This window comes from Tachypleus tridentatus, chromosome 13, assembly GCF_004210375.1.
Source record: "Tachypleus tridentatus isolate NWPU-2018 chromosome 13, ASM421037v1, whole genome shotgun sequence".
In the NCBI taxonomy this organism is placed as follows: Eukaryota; Metazoa; Arthropoda; class Merostomata; order Xiphosura; family Limulidae; genus Tachypleus; species Tachypleus tridentatus.
In genome coordinates this window covers 168,067,764-168,085,721 of record NC_134837.1, presented here as the reverse complement: position 1 = coordinate 168,085,721, position 17,958 = coordinate 168,067,764, and the positions used below count along the sequence as shown (strand labels likewise).

Here is a 17,958-nt window from a genome sequence, read left to right as displayed (position 1 = left end):
GTTTCTTGGAGCCTACAGCAGCTTTCTCCAGCACAAAAGGTGGTCTCTAATTTTCATACAATTTTTTACAGATCAGAAAATGGAAATATTCTATAAACGTTTATATCACTTTATCAATCGCGTAAAGTATCTGAGTTCTACGTATTTCTATTTCTCGCATACACGTACACCAAGGTGGTTACATTTCTTAACGTTATTTTAATATGTATTACATTATCTTATACGAATTATCTCTTTCATATAAATAAACAGCTGTCAGACTTGCCACAATGGTTACAATTGATAGGGTTTTATTCCACAAATGCTTCCGGATATTTTCACTTGCTTTCACTGTTTTCGCCAATGTTCCAGAACACTTTTTTTTCGTTTTCTGAAACTCAGCTTTGGTATTCTGTTAAAAGAAAAAAAAACACCACTACGTTGCAGGACAGTAATTAGTATCTAGAAATGACACTGAGAAATAAGGTTGTTGCTCATCTGTTCCCCAGTGTCACAAAGCTATGTCTCCGCACTTCCAACGCTAGAAGTTGGGTTTCGATACCACTGGTGATCAGAACATAAATGACCCATTATGTAGTTTTGTGATTAATTACAAAAATAGAGCACATATAAATCACCACATAGCGGCACAGTAACTAGTTTATAATAAGGATATAAAACAAGTAAATTTAATATTTTTCATTAATATTTTATTCTGGGTTATTTATATATAATTTTCTAATGACAATTGACTGCAAAATGGTTTAACAATTTTTGTACTTTTGATTTCCTAACATAAAAGGGGCTATCTATAAGCAAATATAACAAAAATATTTTGATAGTGATACGGTAATCAGTGTCAGCAACCAATATGTACAATACTTTCCTTCAAAATTCATAGGTCGGCAAGTTAAGCTGATAGAGGTGTGATTGAATGTGAAAGTTATAGATAGATGACTTATTTAAAAGCACAGAAAGAATAATATACAAATGTTTCGTTGATGAGAAGGATAGAAAAAAAAAAAGAATGTTTATTAAACTTAAATTGACCAGATGGAATAACAGATATATGCGTGATTGGGCGAGAGAATGTAAAAACAAGAAGATATACGTGGCTGCTTGGTGAAGTACAGCACAGGTACAATAAGCAACGTACAAAACTGTTAAAGCAAGTTAGTCCATGGCAAGGTGGTTAGGGCGCTCGACTCGTAATATGACGGTCGTGGGTTCGGATCCCCGTAACACCAAATATGCTCGCTCCTTTAGCCATGGAGCATTATAAAATGACGTTGAATCCCACTATACGTTGGTAAAATACTAATCTAAGAGTTTGCAGTGGGTGGTGATAAGTAGCTGCCATCCCTCTAGTCTTACATTGCTAAAATAGGAATGGCTAGCACAGATAGCCCTCGTGCAGCTTTGCGCGAAATTCAAGAGAAACAATTTTGTCATTCTTTCAATTTAATGGAGCTAATTCTTCTATGTCATTACAGAACGTAACTTCAACACTATGGTAACGCTTCACTGAACCCTGTTTACAACTGAATGAACCAGGGTTATAATATTTCTAATTATTTATAATTCCCATGTTCTTGAATTAACATACTGGCCAAACTTAGGTCCTGAAATAACTGTGGTGGTCCGCAAGCAGTGTCATAACTATATAGAAAAAAAATCATCTCGTAAGAAAGTAACATATAAATAACATAACATGTACGGTAAAAAAATTAATTTAATAGCACCCACAAATAAATACTGATAAAACAGTTTTAACACTGTATATTAAGTTTTGTTATCATGCTCCGAACCAAAAAGCGTAGAGAATTGTTAGACGAAGTTCGCATTATACCTTTAATTTATGTGATGTTGGTTGGGCTCTCGACAACTTTCTGCAAACTTGAAATGCGCTCAAGACGCTGTCAAATAAACCCTTCACGTGAGACTGAAGTAGGTAAACTAGAAGATAAGAAAGGAAAAAGCAGAACACCTAAAATCAATAACACTGATGTTAAGTGTCTCCGTTTATAAAGCCTTCGGGACAGAAGAAAGACTACCACTGATCACAAGTTTGAGATAAACAACCATGTACCAAGTGTCAGAAAATTGTCCAGATCTATAGCATCAAGAATATTCAACGAAAATGAATATCTGTTCGTGTAACAGGTAAACATAAATCTTTTACATCGCTCTCCAAATGTTGTGAAGAGCTAAGAAGTTCAAAACCTGTTGATGATTGGGAAAGGATGTTATGAACCAAGATCGAAGGTTATACGTGTGGTGGAAGAATATAAAATATACTTACCTCAATTCCTATCACCTACCATGAAACAAGGATGTAACAGTATGATAGTTTTGGGGTGTTTTCTGTTGAGGCATCAGGAGTTACTTGCAAAATACATGGAATAATGGACCAGCACAAGTACAATCAGATATTGATACGTTATTGTATACCAGGTAATTTGTGTATTATTGGTAAATAATTCTAGCAACAAGAAGAAAATGACCCTAATCACCCATCCAAACTGTGCAGAAATTATTTAGCTAAAAAAAGAGGCTGTTGGATCATTCAAATAGCCAAATGGCCCCCACAGAACTCCGATCTCAATCCAATGGAGCAGATCCTGGATTTCATAGAACAAAAACATGACAAATAAAATGTTAAAACTTTAATTGAATGTAGTAGAAACATTTGGAAAAAATACTAGAAGAGAGTTTGATTGAATATGTTGAAACAATGCCTGAAAGACTGTCTACTGTTATTAAAGTAAATGGGTGACACCCAAGTACTCAAGGTACTTCCATTGAGTTTCTATTGTACTAAATATGAACATTAATCATATTGTGATGTTTAAACTGTGACTTGCCTTCCACTATTCTTTGAAAGTAACCTAAAATGTAACTTTTAATTTTGCACAGTGCTATATACACTGCTGGCCAAATTCTTAAGGCCAATGAACATAAAAAAAATATATACATTTTGCATTGTTAGACTCAACCACTTATTTGAATAGAGCTTCGAAAGATGAAAATAAGAAAAGGGAAAATAAAAAACAACTTTTTTTAGCATTTAATAGGGAAAATGTGAACACCATGAAATTAGTCTAAATAATAGCTGGTCAAAAGTTTAAGACCATACCAAAAAGAGGTCCTAAACAGGGTAGGAAACGCTCAACAAGAGGTCTCAGTAGTGAGTTGCACGGCCGTCATTGCGAATAATTTCAAACATTCGCTTTGGCATTGTCGATATAAGCGTTTGCAAAAGGTTGGCTGGAATGTTATCCTAAGTTGTGAAGATAGCTTCACGAAGATCATGCACTGTTTGGAATTGACGTCCATTTCTATAGATTTCCCTTACCATCAACCACAAAACATTTTCAATGGAGTTCAGTTCGGGCGAACACGCTGCATGGTCCAAAGGAATCACGTTATTCGCCATGAAAAACTCCTTTGTCCTGCGGACATTGTGGATTGCAGCGTTGTCCTGCTGAAAGATCCAGTCATTTCCACACAAGCGAGGCCCTCAGTCAATAAGTATGCTCTCTCCAACATGCCAATGTAGCCAGCTGCTGTTTGATGCCCTTGTATAACCTAAAGCTCCATTGTTTCATGGAAGGAGAAAGCACCCCAGAACATGATGGAACCTCCACCACTGTGTCGTGTAGAAAATGTCTCCGGTGTGATATCCTTATCGTGCCAGTAACGTTGGAAGCCATGTGGACCATCCAGGTTATATTTTTTCTCATCAGAGAACAAAACCTTCTTCCAATTTTCTACGTACCATGTTTGGTGCTTTTTTGCAAAGTTTAACCGAGCTGTTTCGTAGTGTGGAAGGAGGCGTGGCCTTTGAAGACGTTTACGGTTTTTAAAGCCTTTCTCTCGTAGATGCCGTCTTATTGTTTTTGAGCTGCAATCTGCGTCCATAAGGGCATTAACCTGGTTCGACGATCGTCTGGTGTCGAATCCTCCTGCTCAATGGCGGCGAAATTTTCTTGGGCCGACCACTTGAAGTTCTCGTTCCGTACCCCTTAGGGTCTTTAAGACATTTGCAATAGCAGTTTTATTCCGCCCAATCTCACCAACGATGGCACGTTGAGAGAGACCTTGTTTTTACAGCTCGACAATTCTGTCACGTTCAAACTCTGTCAACTTTTTAGCCTTTGCCATGTTTTTACTCAATGTAACACAGGAGATGTGAGTGGGAGATGTTGACAACGCTAATACTTGAATACAAATGACTAAATTTCGTTACGTGTTTACCGATTAAAGCTTCGTTTCAGTATGGTCTTAAACTTTTGACCAACTAGTATTTAGGCTAATTTCATAGTGTTCACATTTTCCCTGTTAAATGCTAAAAAAGTGTTTTTTTTCCGTTTTGTTTATTTTCATCTTTCGAAGTTCTACTCAAATAAGTGGTTGAGTCTAACAACGCAAAGTGCATATTGTTTCTTTATGTTCATTGGCCTTAAGATTTTGGCCAGTAGTGTGTGTGGTTGAAAGAAAGAGGATACGATAAAACAGAGAGTTAGATCTAGGAAGAGTACGCATACATGTCAAGAGAATAGTATTTAAGGCTCGATATATTATTACTTGAAGACAATATATATTTAAGATCTATAAATAAATGGATGAAGAAAACTAAAAAAATCGAGATTTAGCAGGATAAATAAAACATTTCTGAAATAATTCTAGCAAAAAATTATTAAGAGCATAAAGTTTACAGTCCCCCAAAAAAGTAGTTAACTGAATGAAAGGCATGTTAAAGTTATCTGATAAAGTGCTAAGTTTTACACAAGCCATCTTAGTCAATAAATCTGTAACGATCCCATCAGTATATATCGAGAAATCAATCTTACCTGTATTGTTGATACAGTATTTGAAGTAATGTATCGAATCCAAGATGATAATATTTCCATTATACAAGGAAACTGGCGGTGTATCTTTCAGAAATAAAAAATAATAGTGATAATTTATTAATTTAGTGAATTTTAATCCCATGATTTAACTGTACTATATTTTATGTTAAAATATAAACTTTGACATATTTGTATAATTAATTCTTTATGTAATTCAAGAAACTTTCTATAAAACTACCATAACATTACTCATGTACTGGTACTAAGTTTTATAAATATTTGTTATGTTTGTTATACAGTTTTTATTCAAATTAAATAATTATTTCTACATAAGAACATCGTCATGGAATAACACTGAATTTTAACTTGGTTTTAATGGAATTATATTTTATAACTCCTAATTTAAAAAACAGATGTAACTTTTTAATGTGCTTTGTCTTTATTTGAATTCGTTGTGAACGATAAAAAAATAGCATTTAACATTTTGTAAAGCTAGATTCGTTAAGCATTTTCGAAACGTCCTTTAACACATTATTTATATATTTATTTTACAAATTGAAAAGGAAAGTTCAAAGTACAAGTATGATATACGTCTTTCTGAAATTCACAGACTTGTTCATTAATACTTACTTCTACTTTGTAGATTTTTATTAAATTTTCAGGCTTCATATCATGTTTACAATATTTCAATTGTAAAAATAATGAGGCTATCGGATAAGTGTTCAAGTATCGTTGAATTATCTTTTCTTCTGGGCAAAATACTGCACATAAAATTGCATCAATATCGTCAAGTTCAGGAACATCTGTAACAAATGTAATAACACATAAAGAGTCAAGTTCATTCATCATGGCGCAAAAAAAGCCTAGTTGCTTTGCGCCATAGAACACCAAACCAACCAACCAATGGTTCATCGTAGGACGGTTTTGAATTTTCACGCTTTTCCGCCTTAAGCTACACGAGAAAATATAAAAAAAGCATTCCATTCAGATATCTTGAGGTTTTCGTTTTAGTTCTTTCTTCAAAAATTTTATCTAACAGAATATTATATATGCAAATAAATATTCTTAGATCTCGTAAGTTGTATTTTATTTTCCACACTTTCCACTGAAGTTATATTAGAAAGTACAAAAATGTTCAACGCTTGTTAGACCACGTGAGATTTTTCAATTGTTTACTTAATAATTTATTCTGACAAAAATCGCTTTTTATTGCTGCCTTCTAAAGTTATTAATGTACGTGTTACCAGCAGCATTACTTTTAACATCTCCTTTAATGCTTTGCAATACAAATGTTTTAACATTTTAAATTGGATACGTTTTTGTTTTGTTTTTTGACAAAGCTAGTCAAGTTATCTGCCATTATTCCTAATTTGAATCAATCACCAGAGGGAAGTCAACACCTTCAACTACCAACCATACAAACTAAAGGATCAACTTATAACGAAGACAAAGGTTGAAGTACAGGGTATATCTCGTTAGCTCGCAAGGATTCGAGCACGAATAGCCACCTTCAAATTTTTCCAGTTTTTATGCAGAAAAATATCAAATACGAAATTATTGCTGTAAAGCAGCCAGACTAAACGTTAACTAATACTTAATGTGCTTGAAAGTTAATCCGAGAGTCCACGGTTTGCATTTTGTTATATTATAAACAATTTGTTCTTTGCATGACAAGAGTGATGATCAATTCCGATGGTTTATTATACAGTCCAAGAGTTGGAGACAGGTACCTCTGATGAACTGTATTTGCTCTAGTTTACCATTAAAAAAATGTTTGTTTGGAATTAATTACAAAGCTACACAAGAGGCTATCTGTGCTATACCCACCACGGATATCGAAACCCGGTTTCTAACGGTGCGAGTCCGGCATACATATCGCTGTATCAGTATGAAATATCACTTTAAAATTAGAGAAGCTTACAGGCAGTTCCTTTGTATTCTTGTGTAAACATCAACATCAAACAAATAGTAAATGAACACTAAAAACACTGCTATAATATAACACTAAAAACACTGCTATAATATAACACTAAAAACACTGCTATAATATCACCGATGTAGCAAATTTAATAATGTACAAATTTTAAGTAAACTTTTGAATTGTAAAATGTATCTTTGTTATTAAAGATGTAAAGCGTATACAAATATCAGGCTTCAAAAATTACGTTTTTTTCTTTAAATCGTATTAACTGTAGCTCATTCTGTTTCATCGTATACTAAGGCTTAAACAAAAAAATTCTCAAGGTTTACAGAATGGTACTTATTTATTACAAAGAAATTTCTTGAAACTTATTATATCTCATGACAGTTGAAGCAACCTAAACTTCATGTATTTATAGCATTTGTATTTAATATATCAGTTGTTATCTATAGAATCATATCTTCTGAGCTTTGTTTCGTTTAAAACAGCTGTTCATTTAACCTAAACTTCAGGTACTTGATACTAATCCTTATCTGCAAGATCCCACGTTTCAATCTTTGTCTATTTGATAACAGTATGTAAAGTCATATTAAAAAAAAAAAAGAAAAACTAGTTGTTTGTTCTTCTGTTGTAACCAATCCAACATCTGTTTAATTATTTGCTATATTAGGGTTACGTAAACCAAGTTAATAAACATTCCTTTCAGGGTAGGATTCCAAAATCTTCGTTTATTTAAGAATCTGCCTTTTGCGAGATAATACTGTCAAGCTTGGTTTATATGATATGATTTGCCCTAAAATTTAATTTGTTCAATTACACAAACAATGTGAAGTGATGATGTATAAAACCTTACCAAACATGTTTTCTTCAGATCGTTAGAAAGTTTACATTTAATAATTCACGGAGATTTGCAAATTAACCCTCATAAGGTTCAGTCCACCAGGTTCTTTATTAAAGACCAGTAGAGAGTGTTTTGTGAAAACAGAGTTTAAAGTCACGCGTTGCTCTGAAGCAATTTTACGGGCTGGCAACAACCATCAAAACTTTATAGAAACGTAATGAATTTCTGCGGAACAATAGGGAATTTCAGGTCCTATTTTCGTTGGTTCAACACCGTTGTAGTAAGACAGTCTTGGAGAAAGTTAAAACTAAGTAAGAAAGTCCCGTTTTACTCATGGTTTTGCCGATTGCTAGATTAGGTCCTGTCACTCAACAAAACGGCTGTACACAGATTCCATTCAGGCCAATGCCATATCATATGCAGAAATTTCGACAAATAATGATACCTTAAACAACTCTGGATGGTTTAAACAAAAACAAAAATTGATTCTGATCAGCTATTGTATTGTGGAAGCAGAAATATTGCCGACGTGGAAAATGAGTGCGTAGTGAAAGATGTGTAATACAATCTTCAAATAGTATTTGATTATCTGCAGTAGCTATTAACAGGAAATTTGAAACATCAAGGTCATGTGTGGCTTTATGGAATTTAATGCAGTAACAACTGTTAGCGTCATTAAGAAATTGCAAATATCAAGATCATGTGCAGTCTTAGGGAGATTAATGCAATTGCAACTATTATTGTATTTCCCTTGTGACAAAAAACAAAAGTCTGACGAGATGAAAGACATTTATTGGCTGATATCTGCTATATCTGGTTTCTGTCTACTGATAAATCAAACTCGATCTTGAAACTAGACCTTAGACTAATTTTAACAGTTGGTAAAAACTGTGCGACTTCACTATCGTGCCACTATGAGCTGGCCATATTTTAGACTAGTGGAACTCATATTGAGAAAAATACACTAAGAGAAATTTCTCATCTATATACATGATATCTTGTATTTTTGTGAATATTTCAGGTTGAAACTGAGAATATAAGAATGCCGTTTTATTACATCAAAATATATCTTTAAAACTGAAAACATAAACATGCTATTCACATTAAAGCACATAAAAGTTGAATATCCTCGTCTCGCAGTAGATCAAAACAGTAACCTTTAATCCTGCAAATATCAACGGTGTAGCCTGATATTAATCAAAATGTCTAAAGATTTTAATTCATGTAATATAATATAACTGATATGTGGTTAGTTTTTCAAAGATAGGTAACTACCAGCATTAATTATGGCTGAAATGCACTTTGGATGGATAGACAAATGGGAGAGACATTTGATAAAACACATTGTATCGGTTTACCTTCTTCAAAACTACTCATACGCCCCATGACCTGGTGGTTAAAGCACTTCACTTCTTATCCAAGGGTCGCGGGTTCGAATCTCTGTCACACCCTTGCTCGCCCTTTCAGCAGTCTGGGCGTTATAATGTGACAATCAATCCTACTATTGTTTGGTAAAAGAGTAGCCCAAGAGTTGGCGGTAGGTGGTGATGACTAGCTGCCATCCCTCCAGTCTTACACTGCAAAATTAGGGACGGCTAGCGCAGATAGCTGTGATGTAGCTTTGCGCGAAATTCAAACCAAACTTATTTTAAAAATAGTGTATTGTTATACATTTGTTCTTTTTTTATGAATTCAGAAATGTATTTATATTAATACTGACAACATACTATTCTAATGACCGTAGAATGTACGCATCTTGCTAAAATAAATATGTTTACTATTAATTCGTATTTACTATTAGCAACAAGAACCTCACTGTATTTCAAGATTTTCACAATCCTTCAAATGCCAATTACATTATAAATAATAATAGCGGTGAGTTATACTTATTGTTAAAGTAACTGCTAGCGATTAAATATGTCGTTAATAATGAACCAATGCTTCATTTAATGCTTTTTACCTTTTACCAAATTAATCACATAAATGTTATGAGCAGTTGTACATGTCATAATCTTATTCAGATTAACACACCACTATAAGTAGTTCGTAACCTCTCATATATGCATTTTAATGAGCAATTTGTACATGTTTAGTTACAAAATGGAATTTCTTTATTTGGGTGATTATCAGTTTCATGAAATTGTAGGAATTAATATATGAAATGACTCAGTAGAACCTGCAGAATAAGTTGTTGTTTTGTTTTACAAATGTTTCTATAGTTGTTAGTGTTCCTAAGCACGTATTTATATAGATATGATCGTACCTCTCTGGTACAGCGGTAAGTCTTCGGATTTACAACGTTAAAATTAGCGGCTCGATTCTCCGTGGTAAACATAGCAGATAGCTTGATGTGACTTTACTATTAGAAAACATACACATATAATTTACAGAATATTTTGAAATTGTCCAGTAGACAAATGAGCAATCTTTATTAATAATTGAACTGACAGAAGAGTTTTGAGTTGTACTGTCAATATCTGATCTAAATAGAAATAGTATTTTAAAGCATAATAAGAAGATTCCATCTAACAGACATAATCGTTTAAAGCACTGTAAAAAGACTATTTAAGAAAAAAGTGTTTTAAAGCATCTGAAAAGTAGAAATCTTTTAAAGCACTCTGGAAAACTCGATGTAAGAAGAAAAAAATGTTTTTTAACCATTCTGAAAGGAATTCATCTGATCATAAATACTATTTCAAAGTACACTGAAAAAGACCATACAAACAAAAATAGTCTCTCGAATTATATTTAAAATACGGGATATGAACAAATCTAAAAATTCCTTTGACTCTCACTTAGTCTTAAAAAAGTCTTATTATTTTAAAGCAAATTATAAAAATTCAGTTTAGATGAACATAAAAGTCCTACTGCATACTGCAAACATCTATTGATACACCCCAAATAGCTATTCAAAAACTTTCTAGTTTGCAGTAGAAAGACCTGTGAGAGCTATCAAATCACACTGAAAGCATTTGGGTCAATAACACCACTAACTATGAGGAGAAAACGTCATTTTTACTGTATATGACTTTATGGTATCATATTTTCCGTTAGGACACTTTTTCAGCATAAATTTTCCGTTGATTAATATTACAGGCTGGACATTGTGTTAAAGTAAGAATTATCTTAGCTGCCTTCAAACTCCAAACATTAAAAGCAACATGTTCAGACAATCAAATGCCTTTACAAGAACTTTATGTGCCCCTATGTGTTTACATCAGATCACTTATATTTCCTAGTAATAATATTAAACTAATTCTTAGTGTTCATACTTATGTGTTCAAGAATAAACTTATTTTCATGTGGTACTTCATCACTATTTTTTATTAATTTCAACTATTTATATTTTTCTAAACGTTCGAATGTTTCTGCTAAAACCGTATTTGCTAGAGTTAATTTATTTAACCATTATTCTAACATCAGTGAGTTTGGAATTAACAGACCTCCAGATTATAATTCTCATTATTATAAGCCCAGACAAATTACTAAATGATTCAAAAACTGTTGGCATATAATATATCCTAGTGATAAAAATATTAATATTAAATAAATAAACAATGGAAACAGTAATATGATAAGTAAATATCAGAGCGTATCACATTTTAATGGATTTCAGAAAACTATAAATGCTAACACGAGATAAAAAGGAAATGTAAAAAGTTGGTTAAATCATGCTTAAGTCATGTGTACACAAAACTTACAAGAGTAAATATATAAAGAGATATGTAATCAAAGAAAAACATCTAATCAGAATTTGATATTGGCAGATTTTAAAAGCAACTTAAAGACAACGAAACAAACTGTCCAAAAAAATGTAGAAAATATTTTAATTATTAATAAAATTAAAATAAATAATGTTATAAATGACAAACAATTATACCTTGGAAGAGTTCTTAAGTCTAAAATACCTAGAAGTTTTGTTTCAAAATTGATTATTGTGTGTTAAATAAATGTAAAGGAAGAAAATCATTTTAAGGTTAAAATGAAAAAAAAAGAATAACGTAAACCTTGAATAAATTCTAATGTTTTAGAGCTAATGAGAAACACGATATTTTATGGCATAAGTATAAACGTAACAAGAATGAAATAAAAGAGAAATGTACTAAGAAAAAGAAATTTTATAACGTGTGTCATAATAGAGTTAAAAAGAATTACTGTATGACTAGCAAATTAGTAGACACTAAAGTTAATAATGAAACACTGAATGAGAAATAAAATGAAACTTAATAAGTACAATTATAAGTATTACAGTTTCAGCAAATAATTTTAATATAACATTTATATTAAGATAAATAAGCTAGAAGAAACAATAATAAAAATAAATAATTATATTAAGAGTGTATTCTCACAAATTAATCGACTTTATTTATTTCTAATAACAGAAGAAGATATTAATATAGAAAATTTAATGGATATTAATAAGGGCCAGGCATTAGAAAAGTGCATAAAACCACGTTTGTTTGTTGTTTCTTTTGGAAATTCACGCAAATCTACACGAGTATTATCTGTGCTAGCCGTCCCTAATTTAGCAGTGTAAGACTAAAGAGAAAGCAGCTAGTCATCACCACCCACCACCAACTCGCGGGCTACTTTTTTACTAGTGAATAGTAAGATTGATCGTCACATTATTATGTCCCCACCGCTGAAATGGCGAGCGTGTTTGATGTGACGGGGATTCGAACCCGTTACCCTCAGATTACGAGTCAAGCACCCTAATAAGCTGGCTTACCGAGCCTTTAATGCAATAGCAAAGGTTGCAGTGTGCCTGTTATGTTTAATCTATAAATGAAGAAAAATACCTTATGTGATTAAAATATCAATCACAAAAACAATTTATGTGATAAAAAATAAAAGCTTTAACAATTATAAACCAATTTCAATTTCATAAAATAAGTACTATGTTTCTCTTAGAACATTTTTCAAGTAGCATCAACTTACAATTACATAGCAATGAAATAATATTCGTGTTATTCCTTGGTTTAAGTGGAGCTTTGGCTACATTAAATCACAAAATAACACTGAACAAATCATACATAATGGGTATAAGGAGGTTTGATTGTTCGGAATTAAACAACAAACCAAATGGGCTACCTGTGTTCTGTCCATCATGGGTATCGACACCCAGTTTATTGCGGTATTTGTCCGTAGACATTCCGCTGCGCCATTGGAAATAGAGTATAAGGAAGTAACTGCATAATTGGTTCATGAATTATTTTATTTGAGTAAGAGAGTAGCAGTAACAGCAGTTGGAGAAATAATTAGAGAACCAATGATAATAAATATTATGTTAAACAAGGTTTTGCTTGGTGTCCATTATTATTTAGTCTGTATGTTAATTATATTGTAAATGCTAGATTAAGCAGTATAATATACCAATCCGCAGGTGATTTAACTGTAACTCATGTTGATATGGAAAGAAATGTTATAAGTTTATTTTAATAAATTAAGATATTTTGTAAGCATAAGTGAAATCTATACGATTATTGATAAGAAAAACTATGATCGATCACTCATAATATAAAAAAATAAATTAAGATATTTTGTAAGCATAAGTGAAATCTATACGATTATTGATAAGAAAAACTATGATCGATCACTCATAATATAAAAAAATAAATTAAGATATTTTGTAAGTATAAGTGAAATCTATACGAATATTGATAAGAAAAACTATGATCAATCACTCATAATACAAAAAATAAATTAAGATATTTTGTAAGTATAAGTGAAATCTATACGAATATTGATAAGAAAAACTATGATCAATCACTCATAATATAAACATATTAATAATAATAATAAAATTACAATGTCGCGATCAAAGATTTTATACTAAATATAAGCATTTATTTGTAGGAAATAAATAATATTCTTATTCTAGTTGAATGTATTATATATTAAAATGTGAATGCTAAGACAGACATGAGGCTAATTATAGATGATGATTTTAGTTAGTCTAATTATATGAATATGGTTATAGTAAATTCAGATATATTACAATAAAATTACTTAATACACGAGATATTTCACCAATTTGTGCATCTTTGTTTTAGAAGAAAGTTAAATTGGGCTACTTACTATGTCCATCGGGCTTTTTACTATTTCAGTGTTATAATCCCGAAGCTTACCACTGTTACGCTTAAGAACTTAAGTGTTCATCGTATAAACTGTACTCATTATGGGTTGACAGAACATAGCTCAACAAAAGTTAAATATAATTCAGAAAAAGAATGTTTGAGTTAATAATTTTAAACAAGTAGGGGAATTTAATAAAAATGTTATATTAACACATAAGAGATTAATTATTTGGTATAAATACACTTAATATGATAATTAAAAATTATAATTACTGCTCAGAAATGAACTACGAATATCATTTGTGTTATAGTAGTAATTTACAAAATAAATATTGTGAAATTCCAAATTACAATATTAACTCTAAAAAACTAGTAACAGGTAATTACATGTTATATAATGAAGCAACTTCTAAAGAATTTATATGAGATTCAAATTAGAGAAAAAAATAAAAGACTGCTTATTAACTATTAAAAAGACAGACTGAGCAATATTCACTGAATGATAATTTATTAATATAGGATTGAAATAATCACGAAGTAAACCTTTTATTCTGTATTTCGGTAATAACATCTTATAATATTATGCTTTGTATTATTATGAATGAGATTTTAATTTCATTTATACTATAATACAGCCCCCAGGTGGCACAACATCAAGCCTGAGGACATAATGTTTGAAACCAGGTTTCTATACTTCCGGTGGGAACAGTACAGATAGCCCACTGGGTAACTTTGTGTTTCACTGCAGTCAAGCAAACAAACAAATACTGTAACATAAATATATCAAAAAGATGGTTATGATAGATTTGTAATACTTTTGTTAATTAATAATAAATTTATTAACATTTATCAATATATATAAAATACATAAAATACATTTTCATAGTTATTAAATAGTATCCCATGAACAAGCTTGTTCAGTGTCATGAGAACTTTTTTATTTATACATTTGATTTTGTATTGATAGCCATATATTTATATGCGATAAAAATGTTTTACTAAACACTACGTACATACATTTACTTTTATAATATTGATCAAGCTGTTGTTGCTCTCCTCAATGTATAGTAATCAAAAGGCATTAGTGTGCTGAATTAATACAGAGAGAGATTAGTGCAAGTATTGGTTGTCATGGCCACCAAGGTTATTGCTGGCTGGTGAATATACAGAGTATTGCGTATAGTTGTATTAAAATTACTGGAAACCATGGCCGATGCAAACTCAGAGTGGAATGTAATATATGAAAAATAAATTTCATTGTTTGATGTTTTGAATCTGTTCAATAGTAAGTGGACGTAATGCTCGGCGAGAGAGAAGATGTTCACTCTCAGAAATGTTTCTACAAGATATGATGTGAAGTATTTGATATTGATGAAGAGTGCCTATTTGGATTAGACTTTGTAGAAAAATGTAACATTTAACTTGCTTAAAATGTGTAATACATTACAATTACAACACCAGAAGCACAACTTATACTAAAAACGACTTTAAGCCTAGCGAATGATTCTTATGAAGGACAATTGTGTGAAATAACTCAAGGATCTGAATAATAAATATGTCATCATGATGACTTTGAACACAACACAGCAACATATGAAGCTGTACTAATAGTACTTCTACATCAAAGAAAAACATCAGAGATAATCACCTTAGAGACAAGATGTAGGAAAATGTGTATGGTTATAGCCGATTACCGCATTACTTTTTAAGAGTATTTTATTCACCTGCTACATTTGCACAACTAATGAATTTTTTTGTCTGGACAAACTTGAATTGTCATATACATCAACTAAGATGACATAATAACAGATAGAAAGACCTTTAATTACGCAAGCAAAAGATGACAAAAATATTATTAAATCAGTTGAGGCAAGAAAACCTTAAGCTGAATTCTAAGAACTGAGAGTTATTTTGGTTCAAAAGGAAAATTTCCAAGGATATATAACACTATGTAACAAAAGTTTTACTTTTTTTTGTTCCTGCGCAGAAAGTGCAATTTCCCAATTTTTTATGCCTAAAGTAAATAGAAAAAATCTATTTTTCTATTCAAACTTTGCTTTTGAGACCTGGATTATGAAAATTTCAAATTTACTCATTTTCCAGAACATTTTCAGAAAGGTTGTCTGAGGCAAAAGCCAAAGCTGGTGACTTCGTTTGACCACAAATAAAGAAGATCCTGAAGTGCACAAAATTCCTCAAGAAGCTCAATAGGAAGGAAAAAACGCTTGGGGCAGCTTTGTCGCAGTGGTTCGGGGCTTCTTAGGCAATCACAAGGCCGAAAATTATGTGGAACTGGTTGAGGCTCTGGTGAAGAACTATGGCTAAATGGGCTGCAGGATGTCCCTGAAAGTCCATATCCTTGACGCTCATCTTGATAAATTCAAGGAGAACATTGGTGCATACTCAGAGAAGCAAGGCGAGCACTTCCACCAAGATATACTGGACTTTGAACGCCGCTACCAAGGAGCGTATAACGAAAACATGATGGGAGACTATATTTGAGAGCTGATACGTGAAAGTGATATAGATTAGAGTCGCAAATCTCGAAAAACTACTCACTTCTAAACATTTTTGTATAACTTTAGTTTTAATACATGCAAATCTTTATTTATATGTTGTTTTATTCAGAACTTATGTAAATTAAAATGTGCAAATTTGCCCGTTTTTACATAGAAAATAGGTTAATTTCTAACTTTCATTATCCAGGTCACAAAAGCAAAGTTTGAAGGGAATAATGGCCACTACAGGGTCTAAATTTAAATGACTTTTGAATTTATGTTTAAAAATGCTACTGCTAATAATTTTTGGGGAATTACTTTATTGTTTATCATAGAAGTTTAAAGTACAATTGTTTTTTATTGTTTTTATTCTGTAATAGGATAGAAATTTCACAATTCAAAGATAGTGTTAGTATTATGTAATGTGCTTTTTATTTTTTAAATTAAAAGGAGTTATTTTGGTTATAAAGAGTTCTAGATTTGATGTGATGTGATGAGTACATAATTGTGGCAGATTTCTAGAGACTTGAAGATATATATAGCAACAATGTCAAAATATCAGTAATTTTTTGGAATTACTCAGTCATTTTACAATTTCATTGGTCAATAACTGAAATAATACATGTGTTAGTCAATTTGCTAGCTAGTTAAGCTCTGTAACCTTTAAACTACTTTCGAACAAATTAGTAAATATGTAATGACTGTTTATGATGAAGAACTCACTTCAAGTGAGATGTACTATAAAGACGCTGATGTGGGTATTAAAATAGCCGCCTTTAAAATACATAATGGCTGTTTATTTTTGTTTTAAGTTATGTCTCTCTTTAGTTTCGGAACTACTATTAACATTTGTTTGTACAGTGAGGCGTAAGATGTATAAGATGTAAATTGTAGTTGAAGTAATAACTGCTTAAAGCGACAAAACCTTTTTTTTATTTAATGACGCATCTCCCTTTGCGTGTGTGTTTTCGTATAGCTTTGTGCTGAGTCCAACGAAGGGAATCGAACCTCTGATTTTAGTGTTGTAAATCCGTAGACTTACTGCTGTACAAGTGGGGGATTGCATCTCCCCTTATAATAACCTCTCCATTTTGACTCCAAAATATAAAGCCCAAAAACGATATTCGTTTCTAAGTGTTGTTCATTGGGACCTTATGTTCATTCCAAAGGAAGGTAATATGTCTGTAAAACATGGGCTACTTCTACGACCACTATACTTATTTTATACTGATTTAAACGGATTAAATGTCTTGTATCCTATAGTTTATGTCGAATATAAATAGCTGTTTAACAAATTGAGATTCATTCGTAATTGTTTGAGTGATATTATAAGTTTATGTCGAATATAAATAGCTGTTTAACAAATTGAGATTCATTCGTAATTGTTTGAGTGATATTATAAGTGGATGTCAGCAAATGGTTGAAATATTAAAATTACTGATATAGAATGAAAATGACCTGAGAATCAAGACATAATATCTAGCATTTATATTTTCAAGAGATGTTCGTTCTTATCATATTTCAACGTACGCTTTGGAACGACAGACAAAAAAAAGCATACAATCAACTATTGGGTTGTTTATTGACAATATTTTACAGGATTACTTATAAATGAATATTTTCTTTAATAATACACATTATATATTGCCAAAATATCAGCTTTTATCGCATTTTTGAATATATAATCTGTAAAATTGTGTTAAAATTATATGTTTCAAACAATTCCTGATAGAACTAAATGCAAAGTTATTTATCAAGAGCAACCACAACCAGCTCTGACCTAAAAGCG

General features: G+C 31.6%; 1 protein-coding gene across 1 annotated transcript in view; it reads right to left on the bottom strand.

Annotated features, from left to right (window-relative positions):
- Positions 1–208: 208 nt before the first annotated feature.
- Positions 209–17,958, bottom strand: part of LOC143236368 (uncharacterized) — a 39,964-nt gene continuing 22,214 nt past the window's right edge. Inside the window, exons 3-5 of the mRNA XM_076474638.1 lie at positions 5,463–5,635; positions 4,833–4,916; positions 209–391 (exon numbers count right to left, since the gene is read on the bottom strand). Of these exons, the coding sequence (XP_076330753.1) occupies positions 209–391; positions 4,833–4,916; positions 5,463–5,635 (440 nt within the window). The remainder of the gene's footprint in view (positions 392–4,832; positions 4,917–5,462; positions 5,636–17,958) is intronic.